Source organism: Eriocheir sinensis, chromosome 36 (assembly GCF_024679095.1).
Source record: "Eriocheir sinensis breed Jianghai 21 chromosome 36, ASM2467909v1, whole genome shotgun sequence".
Taxonomy (NCBI): Eukaryota; Metazoa; Arthropoda; class Malacostraca; order Decapoda; family Varunidae; genus Eriocheir; species Eriocheir sinensis.
Genome location: NC_066544.1, coordinates 8503029 through 8514989, shown reverse-complemented (window position 1 = coordinate 8514989; position 11961 = coordinate 8503029). Strand labels below are relative to the sequence as shown.

Here is an 11961-nt window from a genome sequence, read left to right as displayed (position 1 = left end):
GAGAGAGAGAGAGCATAAGTGTTTTAATATGAAAATCTGCATCATGTCCTTTTTTAATATTGCAGGCATTTCAGCTAAAGGGATTTTGCTTCTGGAGGATTTTATCACATGAATTTTTTAGAAGTTAAGAATGTGAAGCAAATCATTTTCTCGGTGTACTTCAAATATATATATATCTCTATATCTATATATCTATATATATTTCTATATATATATATATATATATATATATCTCTCTCTCTCTCTCTCTCTCTCTCTCTCTCTCTCTCTCTCTCTCTCTCTCTCTCTCTCTCTCTCTCTCTCTCTCTCTTTTCCTCCTTCCTCTCTCTCTCTCTCTCTCTCTCTCTCTCTCTCTCTCTCTCTCTCTCTCTCTCTCTCTCTCTCTCTCTCTCTCTCTCTCTCTCTCTCTCATTTATATTCATCGTTTTTGGCAGGCATCACTCTCCTTCACTCCCTCTCCTTCTGTTCATCCATGTCGCCTCCCTGCCAGGCCTCATCAATACCTTTTGTTGACGCCTCCATTCTGTTTCACTGTGTTGGCACCTTCATCTTATGCGTGTGGGACTGTGGGGAGTATTTTGTTCTCATGCCTCACCAGGAATGAAAAGTTTGATATGTTAATTTGTCCCTTATAAGGCATTAAGAGAAATACTGATTTGTACCTTCAAGCAATACTGATTTGTACCTTCAAGCAATACTGATTTGTACCTTCAAGCAATACTGATTTGTACCTTCAAGCAATACTGATTTGTACCTTCAAGTAATACTGATTTGTACCTTCAAGCAATACTGATTTGTACCTTCAAGCAATATTGATTTGTACCTTCAAGCAATACTGATTTGTACCTTCAAGCAATATTGATTTGTACCTTCAAGCAATACTGATTTGTACCTTCAAGCAATATTGATTTGTACCTTCAAGCAATACTGATTTGTACCTTCAAGCAATACTGATTTATACCTTCAAGCAATACTTATCATTCCTTTATCCTACTGTAACATCTTTATATCACCATTAAAATTACACACAAAAAATATTACTGATAGAGTCGATGTGACCCCCGGCATTTGCCCCTATTGACTGATTGTTAGAGGCACACATTAAAATTGTCTAACTCTACAGGAGAAGGCGACCAAGTGGCAGAACAATGGGGAGATTGACGGCCTGACCACTAACGGTGTGCTCATCATGCACCCGCCCACCCAATTCTGTGGGGGGGAGGCCAGGCCGGGCATCTGGAGGGAGGTGTCTGTTGGTGGGGGAGTGTATGCACTACGGGAGTCCCGATCAGCGCCACAGAAGGGGAACAAGGTGAGTGGCATGGCTTGGGGGTGCTGGGGATGGAGGTGAAGCAGGGCATGGAACTGTGAGGGGACCTGTTCGTCACAAAATAAAGAGGCTTCCTAGTGAATAATGTAGACTTTTTAAACACCATATTAGTATTTATTAACAGTTGAGGGGCTAGTTTGTTTTTAATTGCATTTTTGTTAGTTTAAAGTGTTGAATTTTCACATAGGCAAGTTGACATATTACAAACTTTGTCGTGGAAAGTGATATGAAAACACCGACAAAACCAACTTACCTCGCCTTGAAATACGGGTCAAAAAAGACTCATCAGCCACAAACTATTAGCAAAAAACAATGACGCTTAAAAATTTCTTGTTAGATGTGCTATACTGTACTTTAGATGTGATTGGTTTATGTGTCATGACTCATAATTTGTGTATATAGGCTTCATGATGAAAAATATGATCAACTGTACATTCACTTTAGTATTATTAGCTTTGGATCTTGCTCAGTTCTCTATTTTTGTTCTTGTGGTTACAGATAGAGGAGGAGACTAATGTTTTACAAGACGGAACGCTAATAGACCTGTGTGGTGCCACGTTACTCTGGAGGTCCGCTGAAGGCTTGGGAAAGTCTCCGGTGAGTGTGTTATTAATGGCCTTGCTTGACTGTATGTGTGCAATCTGTTAGTCTTGGAATTGTTTCAGCATACCATATAATGTGCAAGAGGGGAGTATCAAAACATTTCTGTAACTCTTTTAGACTTCCCAAATTGGTTCCCCTTTTCTAACTTTTTGGATTAGTTTTTCTGTGAGCTTTTTTCTTGCTTGTTCTTTTGCCCTTGATGTCCTCCTCTGCTGTAAAAAAAAGCTGTCTAAATGTATGAAGTCTCTTTTTTTTCCTTTCTCTTTTCCCCTTTTCTCTTCCCCCTTTTCTCTTTTCCCCCTTTCTCTTTTCCTCCTTTCCTCTTTTCCCCTTTTTTCTTTTTCTCCTCCTTCGCCAGTCCTGTCCATCCAAACAAACCAAATGATGCCTTGAACAGATGATGGATGACATGAATTCACACACTGCAAATGATTTTCAGCCTATTAAAACCTTAAAGAGTATTGCTGCGTTAATTTTCACATTCTTTGTTCGCGTTATATTTTCCCTCCTTGTTTGTTTATGGCATTTTTACCCCTTGTTTATTTATGTTGTTTCCCCAACTTTAACTTTACCTCACCCTTATCTATATCATTTTCCCCCTCGCTGATTTATGACATTTTTCCCCCTGTTTACTTATGGCTTCTTTTTATGGCATTATTCACTTATTCACAGTACTTTTCCCCCTTTTTTCACTTACACTATTTTATTTCACAGACCAAACGACACCTTGAACAAATGGTGGATGACCTGAATGCGGGTCGCCCCCAGTGTCCAGTGGGGCTGAACACGCTGGTGATCCCTCGCAAGGCCACGCTCACCTCCACAGAGAAGCAGCCCGTGGTGTACCTCAACTGTGGCCACGTGCAGGGACTTCACGAGTGGGGTCACGAAAAGGACTCCAACTCCCACACCTGCCCCATGTGTCTTAAGGTGAGGCCCCCCCACCCCCATTCCCACCCCCTCGTTCTCTCTTGTTCTCTTTCTCGTTTCTCTTTTTATTTCTTGCATTTTTCTTTATTTTTCTCTTGCGCTCTGTTGTCAGTTGAATTACTAATGAATAATTTTGATTTGCCACCTTTATATCTTGCTTCATTGTAAGAAAAAAAAGATAAGTAAGTTAGTCATATTTTTACTAAATCTTTTACTTTCCATGTTGTTTTTTACACATACTTATTAAAGTGTTTCTGCTGCTTAATACTCACTGTGGTTTGTTGCCAGGTTGGGCCAGTGGTCAAGTTATGTATGGGAATAGAACCAGCGTTTTATGTTGACAGTGGTCCTCCGACATTCTGTTTCAATCCCTGTGGACACATGGCCTCAGAAAAAACAGTGAGGTGAGTTCTTGGATATTATAAGGAAATAGTAGGAACTTATGGTTGTGACTGACTCACTCTGAGCTGTCAATGATATAGTGACCTGATATCAAGCTTGTGACTTGTAAAGCTTCCATGAATGGGTGTATGGTTCCACATTCCCATGATCTGCCAGTTAAGAAAACGTATAGAAGACCTGAGCATTTTGAAATGTCATATAAATCTGACATTGAACAGGTTAATACATAGCCTGGTAAATGCCTGGCCCATCTGCCTCTTATAGTGTCCAGTGATGCATGTTTCACTTCCATATGTAGTGTCAGCACCAAAATTCCTTTCACTTTTGAAGTCAGTAATGGTGGAAAGATTAGTATATATTTTAGGACTGAAGTATTTCCCTGCCTCTCCCCACAGGTATTGGGCAGCAGTACCCATTCCCCACGGAACTAATGGGTTTCATGCTGCCTGTCCGTTCTGCGCCTCACCACTCGAGGGTGACCCAGGGTTTGTCCGCCTCATATTTCAAGATAATTGCGATTGAATCCCTCCCTTTGTACACTATAGTATTATATATGGACATCCTCCCATAATGTATCACCACCCTTCACTTTATTTTGCACTCTCGCATATTCGTTAAACATGCTGGTCATAGAAGGTACACCTCAGATGCCACTCTTTACCATGAAATCTTGTGTTCTTATGCAAATTGATATAATAATCTTTCTTGATATGGACAATATTTAACCTGCAGCCACAGGGGTCACCAGTGTTAATGTCTGATTGACAAGTTACACAACTATGCATCAAATGCAACTGACCAAAGCATTCAAAATGTTGATGATAATCCTAGTTGTTTGTGAATCTCTTAAGCTATTGAGGTAAGGGTTCAGTATGTTATATTATGTTCCTGTATGGAAGGAGCTTTTTAAATCAATGTTTTGGTAAATAAAACTACAGTTATGGAGTTGCTTGTCTGGCTGAGTTCTTGCCAGTATTTATCCACCTCCACCATCATGTTGGCAAGGTAACCCACCTGTTGTCGCAGCTGCAGTGTAGAACTTGTTGAGTTTATCTTCCTCCCAGTTACCTCAAGAATGATTATTACTGCTGCTTCTCCAATTGTTACCGTACTCTACCTTTTTTTTTTACATTGCCATGCAAACATGGTGCTTACCCCAGCACTGGTGCCAATTCATAAAGCTTGTAAGCCTATCCATTTTTACAATAAGCATTTTTATATAACTTCAGGTCCAATAAGACACATTGGCCAGGGGCAAGGAACCTTTCTGCCTCGCCCCCTCCCAGTCAAGCAAACACTGGGTTTGAGATAGTCACTGGGGAACTCTTGGAGCTGTTAAGTGTGGCAATACTTGACCAGGAAGCTGCTCATGCATAACCCTTGTTGAGGAACTGTCTTGGATGAAGGAAATTTTTTTAATTTCAAGCAGTTGTTATCTGTATTTTAGTACATAACTAATTAAAAGTATATTATTTTTTAAGAGTGCAATATTGTCATGTACTGGTGAAGAGGTGGACTGTCCAGTTTTATCTTTGTATTTATGTTGTTTTGAAGCTATGAATATAGTGTGAGTCATGAGAAGTGATCTACTTGTTAAGTGTATTTTGTGTGCCTGATACTATGGGTCTGGCCTGTAGATTGCTCTCAGTACACCTCACTGCAAGTCCAGCTGCTCCTGTGACCTAGACAGAAACTGGAGGCTTTTATTCTTTGCAACTGGCCTGAGGATGAGATGGGAATGTAAAATCTTATAATATTTAAAGATGTATTTGCATTCTTCCATGGTGGCTTTAAGGGAGAACCATTGTAAAAAGTATAACCTTAATGACAAAATAGTGTAGAACCACTGACAATGTCACGAAGAGAACTTACTATGTTTGGTGTGTGTGATGTTAGGCCTGTTAAGGTTCCCAATGTTGTGTGATGTGCCAGAAACTTGACTTTGATGGATTGTGAGGTAGGGACCACGTGGCCTTACTTTCCATACGATGAGAAGGGATGTTCATGGATTACTACAAATTAATTTTAAGAGTAAGATTGTTATGGTTTAATCATGGGGATAAGAGGAAGGGACATTTCCAGAATTAAGTGCAGTCATGAAGTGGTGCTGCTTCAGTAGAATTTTTTTCCAGATCCGTTACCGTAGCACCCACCACAAGGTGTGATGTAGCAGAGGAAGCATATTTTACTGAGTCAGACTTTAGCAGTGCTTAATTAGATGCAGAGCAATTACAACAGGTAATTATATATTACTGTGCAGCTCGCTGGTAATGGTTCAACACATCTGAGTAGCTCATGTGAGAGAATGTGGGCATTTGTGATTGCTGGTCCTGCTCTTTCCCAAAGTATCTGTTTCACAGCTCTTGAAGAATATGTAATTTACAGATGTAAATTTTCAGTTGATCTTTATATTTATTGATGGACCTTTTCCCAACTCTTACCGTGATTTCCACTGGGGAGAATACCGTTCAAGTTCATGGTTCCAAACTTTTAATTACCACCTTTAGTTACCTCATTAGTCACAAGCATCAGTAATATTTTGCCCTGAGGTATGGCCATCATCAAGCTGAAATTCAAATTTTTACCCCCTTAGGTTGCTACTGTAATTATGCTGCCAGAAATCTGGTTATTCATAAAGCCTATTTGCTACTTTTAACAATGCACAGCAGCTCACAGGACTTTTTCTCTTAGTGACTCACCAGCCTTGTGAGTCTTTATGAGTTTTTAAAAGTGGTAGAGAATATGGTCCCTGGCAGCAGCCTGTGTTCAGAAAGCATTTTTGCCACTTTTCATGACTCAGCAGCTCACAAGGATCATGATTCACCGGAAGTAAAGGCCTTGTGAGCCTGTTCAAGTCATTAAAAGTTGCTTTATATATATGGACCTTGTATTGTATTTCTTGGAAGGATACTCATTTGTTTAAGGGATCTAGTTCATCGTAGAAACATTTTAATTTAAATGGAAACTACTTATCAAATACATAATATGGACAGAATTCAAGACAGACCACTGTACTGTATGAAACATGGCTTCAGTAATGGCCAGACATTTTTATGAATATGTTTAGAAGCATAAGCTTCTTGTTCACATTATACATATGATAGGGAGACATTTGGACCAAATTTATATATGTATCCTCTGTTATGTTTATGGCTTCAATTGTTTAATTTGTGTTTGCCCGTATGTGTCTGTGTGCACTCTGTGTGCATGCATTTTGTGTATATGTTTGTATGGATTCATGTATGCATGCATGCATGCATACATGTATGCAGGCATTCATGTATGCTGCAGCAGTGCTGGAAGTTTTTACTGGTTAAATTAAAAACATTGGTCAGAACAAATTTTACAAATGAGGGAATGTACAAAAATCTCTATACATTGCATACCAAGTCTTAAGTAAGATATACAGAATGGTTCATTTATGATTTCCTGGTGCAGATCAAGATCAGTAAACATATCAACCTTTGAAGGAATGAATGAAGGAGGCTGAGTTAGCAGTGGTGGTGGTTTAGGTAGTCCCTCAGGCCAGTATCCTCCCAGTGATGGCAGGACCACCACTCTGTAATGCCATAAGTAAATGTTTTGTAACACAGCACCCTCTGCTTACCATTACTGCTCAAGCATTTTTAACATTCCTATTTTATTTCACTTGTCCATTTTCTCTGTGGCCTGTCTCCACACCTGACAAGTCCATGAGGGTGTAGCTAAAGACTGAAGAACATCTGATAGTGACATTTTTAAGTAGCTGTGTACTAAGTCCATTCTAGAAGTTTGGCCCATAGACCACTGGAGAGCGAGGAGCCTAGCCTTCAGGTGTCACCATGTTCATCTGCTCACAGTTAGTATTTGGTTTTCCTGGAGTACTTTTCAGCTATGGAAGTTTGATATAATTTAAACTAACCGGTGTTATATATCAAAAAAATATATAGATATATTTACACACATTCCAGCCTGCAACTGCAAGCTTTTGGGAGTTTTTAAATATATCATTTGGTGAAGCTTACATTGTCTGCTGAACTCTGTTATGTACTTTAAAAATTATACGGTACAAGCAAAATTGGATACACTAAAAAACTGCAAACTTTCTTCAGTGGGCTGCATAGTGTATCAAAAACATTTTTGAAACATTGGAAGTGGTGTGCTGGTGTGAGCGGGAGCCGTGCCCTCCCCACGTGTTGTTGCTGCCTGTTGCTCCAGCACCACTGAGAGGCTGCAGGTGGAGCTCTAGTGTTCTTGACTCATTGGGGAGTCGCGAGTTACCCTGTTAGGCTGTACATAAAAAAATGATGTCCCTTTGTACTGATAAACTATTTTTGTACTCAGATGTGGAACTTAGAGGTAGTCATTACAATGATAACTTACTACATTACTTGTATTACCTTGCATGTACATCATCATCTTTGTGAGTGGAGGTCTGTTACTGGGAACCTTTGCTTCAGGAGTGAATTAATTACCTTGTACTCTCATTGCCTTTTGGCTTTGGTTGTACAAGACCAGGATAACTAGGAGATAGGACCAGGAAAGTGCCAAGCAAGGTAGAGAACAATATCAAACTAGGAAATCAGGATTACTTTAGTGGATTCCATGCAAACACAGATTAATTATCCCGTGTTTGCATGTGCTAGCGTGTGTTTGTGTGAAGGCATAGTTTACGTAGGCAGGCAAGTTGCTAGTAAGCATGTGTTGGCACTTGAAAATCTAGAGATAATAGTGAGAGATCTGAGTAAGACTGTGGAATGAGAGTAGAGCCCCAAGGGACTGTTGGAGGCGAGATAGAAACAACCTCCTTTTGACCTCACCAATGTACTGCAGGCTTTTAGGTGTAAAGCTACATATTTCCTTTATTGGATAAATATACTCTTTCTGTATCTAGTCCAGCTCTTGGTTATCCAGAAGGGGAAAAAAGATTATTTGTATATACAGTGAATAGTGGAATTAGCAGCATGTTACGTAGGGAGCACTGCTGGAGAAGTGAAGGGCATTCATATTTGTATTAGTCTTGAGAAAATACAATTCCATAAGATGATCATGCTATCAAAGTTTTTTATTAGCTTTCTACACACCTATCGCACATTGATGGGGGATCCTGTGGAGGGAAGAGTGTCGGTGCAGTCATTGTACAGGAGAACGAAACTCTGCATGTTATTTTTGTCAATTATGAGCTCATTAATAACAGAAAAACTGGATAGTGTTTGCATATCCCTGCACTCTCAACACTGTGTGGAAGTTTGTGAAGCATCATAGTGATTGATAACTGGTGGACATTTAGATCAAATGAAGGTAAATGATATCTGATTATGGATAAAGTGTTTTAAAATTAGTGATCACAATTGAAAATAATGGTGTAATTTTATGGAAGTAACTATTTGATTGCAGCTTCTTCATTTACTTTTGATCCTTCATTGTAGGAAAATTATTGCATGACAATTTGTAAAGGGACACTAAAATTTTATTACCACTTATTCAGTGCATCTCCATGGCACTTTAGTTTGATTCTTGGCTGTTGCAGTTTCTGCACAACTCATCCTGGTTTTCACCAGAATACCTGGCAAGGTTCAAGGTAAACTGTGACAATTCATGTCACAACCAGTTGTCAACTGACTGATAATTTTTCGATATGGAATGACAACTTGAAGAGGAGATGCTGCAGAAACCTTAATAACTTATGATGTAATGCAAGAGAACTATAATTACCTCCAGTATTTAAAAACCCAAGTGTCACCAGGATAATCTCCTGCTGTCTCTGAGTAGCACTAAAATGGAATGAAAGTCAGAGGTCTAGAGTGCAGGCAGTGGAAATGAGTTATTTGAGCAGTGCTTGTGGTGTGAGTAGAATGGATGGAATGAGTAATGAAAGTGTGTATGAGCATTTTGGAATGTGTCACGTGGGTGAAGGGAAGAAGTGTGGAGTGGTGGAAGAAGTGAAGCGACAGATTTAAAAGTGGTTTGGCCACATGGAGCGAATGGAGGAGAGTAAGATGACCTGAAGGGTGTATGTGAGTGAGATAGAGGAAGGGAATGCTAGAGGACGACCTCCAGTGAAATGGAGAGATAGGGTGCAGGAGTACGTTAGGGAGAGGGGGGAAAGATCTTTGAGAAACTTTGAGCAGGCAAGGAGGAAGTGTCTGGATAGAGAAAGATGGAAACTTTTCTGCCGTGGCCATCCCCTGGTGGGAGCTCCTAGGGGCAGGCGTCAATGAAATGATAAAATGTTAGCCATCACTTTTGTTTGTTCACCGAAAGTCTTAGCTGAAGTAAACTTCGTACCAATGCTTGCTACATAAGCACCTTCAAGGTTGGGGGTTCTTTATCCACTGATCTATTTTTTCCCTAAAACGACATGTTCAAGGCCCGTGTGGCGCAAGGAGACTGTGTACATAATCGGAGTCTCTTTAGTATGGAGTAAGCTTCCATTGCTCTCACTGGCTGATTCTTGAAGTCTTTATGTCTCCTTGCTACTTATAATTTTCCTTAAAACTTCAAGATTTTGTAAGGCATATATCACACCACCAAGAGTGTCTGTGTCAAAAATGTTCAGTGTGTAACGCATGATGAACCCAGCACAGGCTCAGGCCCAAGGCGGCAGAGAGGAGCACCGTGGACACGCGCAGCTGTGGCATGTGCCCCAAAATTGACTTAATTTCATCATTTACTTTTTTTTTTTTTTTTTTATCTTTCTACAGCACAAAAAAATAGACCTTATAGTTGCTTAAATATCGTAACAAAATAGTCTCCATGTGTGCGCCTGACTTCCCTTGGCCACCTCTTGCGAAGTTAGATACATTGTGGATTATCTTTTGGTCTCTTAATGGAGTGCAGTGACGAATTTATTTTTCCCAGCTTCAACAATCCCCCTTCCTTTGGTTTCAACTTTACTTTTTGCTACGAAAGGATTTAGAAGGATTTAGTTGCTTAGCTATAACCACAGACTTACATACTAGACTGCTCGTCCCCAATCTCCCTGTATTGTGCTGAGTGAAGCCGGCCGGCGGCCGTGGGTGTGCCCAGTTCATTCAAAACGGACAACTTCACACACCTCACTCCCACCCTGTTTTCTGACCCCAACATTCATTTTTAAGAAAAACTGAGACCACCATCATCTTCCTGAGAAAATTCTGCATCATACTAGCATAGAATTGTAACAATAATGTAAAAATAAACATACGAAAATCAGAGTTAAATGAAGTAGGGAGTACACATTTTCTTGCACTTATTTCCCTTCAACTCCTTAGTACTCAGCTGGTTTTTGTCGCATCACTTTCATAAGCCCAGATCCTAAATCTGTATGCTTTTCTGCTTCTGATGGTGTAGGGTACATCACGAGATAAAAATATACATAGGGTCAAAATCGCCTCCGAACATAAACCGCGCCGTGACGGTGAAGTGTTGATCCGTGCGTCCCTTCAATAGCCTATTATTATAATCATTGCTGTGCGTCCTGACAGCGCACAATTCAAACCATTCTCTCTCTCTCTCTCTCTCTCTCTCTCTCTCTCTCTCTCTCTCTCTCTCTCTCTTACTTCCTTCTTTTCTCTTTCTTCTCCCTCTCTCTCTTCCTTGTTTCCTTTCCTTCTTTCCTTCAAATATCATAGGAAACCCATGTACATATATATGGCTACGCAACATACTGTTAACTCTCTTTACATGAGGAAAAATACCATTACAGCTGTAGCACATTTCTGGCCATTACAAGTTAACGGGAGTTTATTATTGGTAAGCTGGAATTCCTTCCTACAGCTGTCTTTGTGCGAGAGCGGCGAGTTTGAGTAAACAAATGCCGAGGCGAATGAACGCCGTCACGGCGCGACTTATGTTCGGAAGCGACTTTGACCCTATGTATATTTTTACCTCGTGACGTACCCTACACCATCAGAAGCAGAAAAGCATGCAGATTTAGGATCTGGGCTTATGAAAGTGATGCGACGAAAACCAGCTGAGTACTAAGAAGTTGAAGGGAAATGAGTGCAAGAAAATGTGTACTCCCTACTTCATTTAACTCTAATTTTCGTATGTGTATTTTTACATTATTGTTACAATTTTATGCTAGTGTGATGCAAAAATTTTTCAGGAAGATGATGGTGGTCTCAGTTTTTTCTTAAAAAAAAAAGAATGTTGGGGTCAGGAATTAAACTAGGGTGGGAGTGAGGTGTGTGAAGTCGGCGGTTTTGGATGAACTGGGCACACCCGCGGCGTCACTTGGAGCCTGGAGGGCCTGGGCGAGCAGTCTAGAGCAGTGCCCCGTCAAGCCTCGGCGGTGGTGTCGTAGGAATCAGCTCGCACCCGCAAAATAGTTCGCAGAGAGAGGCTGAACTTGCTTACTTTTTCTATTTCACTCACTGTATCGTTTGCTTTCCCTGTTTCGTCTCCAGTACATGGCACAAACATCAGAGAAACCCTTTTGATCAAGAGAAGGCTATACAACAAACTAATAGGGCCTAAATTTTACTCCTATCACTCCATTCCAAGTAAATTAATAGGGTTTTCCTGCTGTGTATTCCCCCAGCAGCAGTAGAAAAGAAATGGCAAATGATGGGAGGGGCCAGGAGAAAGGAAGAGAAGGGACTTAAGGGAAGGGGGAGATTTACTCTAACCTAAAATCTCTATTCCTAGGCCTAACTAATACTCCTATCACTCCATTAATGGGATTTTTCTGCTGTGTATTCCCCCAGGGCGCATGCGTAGTGGACAGCAGTGCG

At 40.4% G+C, this 11961-nt stretch overlaps 1 protein-coding gene across 2 annotated transcripts in view; it reads left to right on the top strand.

Annotated features, from left to right (window-relative positions):
• LOC127007708 (protein pellino-like) overlaps positions 1–8449 on the top strand; it is an 89941-nt gene extending 81492 nt beyond the window's left edge. For both annotated transcript variants that reach the window (XM_050878940.1, XM_050878941.1), the window contains 5 exons: positions 1124–1312; positions 1829–1927; positions 2648–2863; positions 3152–3267; positions 3661–8449. In XM_050878940.1, the coding sequence (XP_050734897.1) occupies positions 1124–1312; positions 1829–1927; positions 2648–2863; positions 3152–3267; positions 3661–3787 (747 nt within the window). In that variant the 3' untranslated portion in view covers positions 3788–8449. The remainder of the gene's footprint in view (positions 1–1123; positions 1313–1828; positions 1928–2647; positions 2864–3151; positions 3268–3660) is intronic.
• Positions 8450–11961: the final 3512 nt, after the last annotated feature.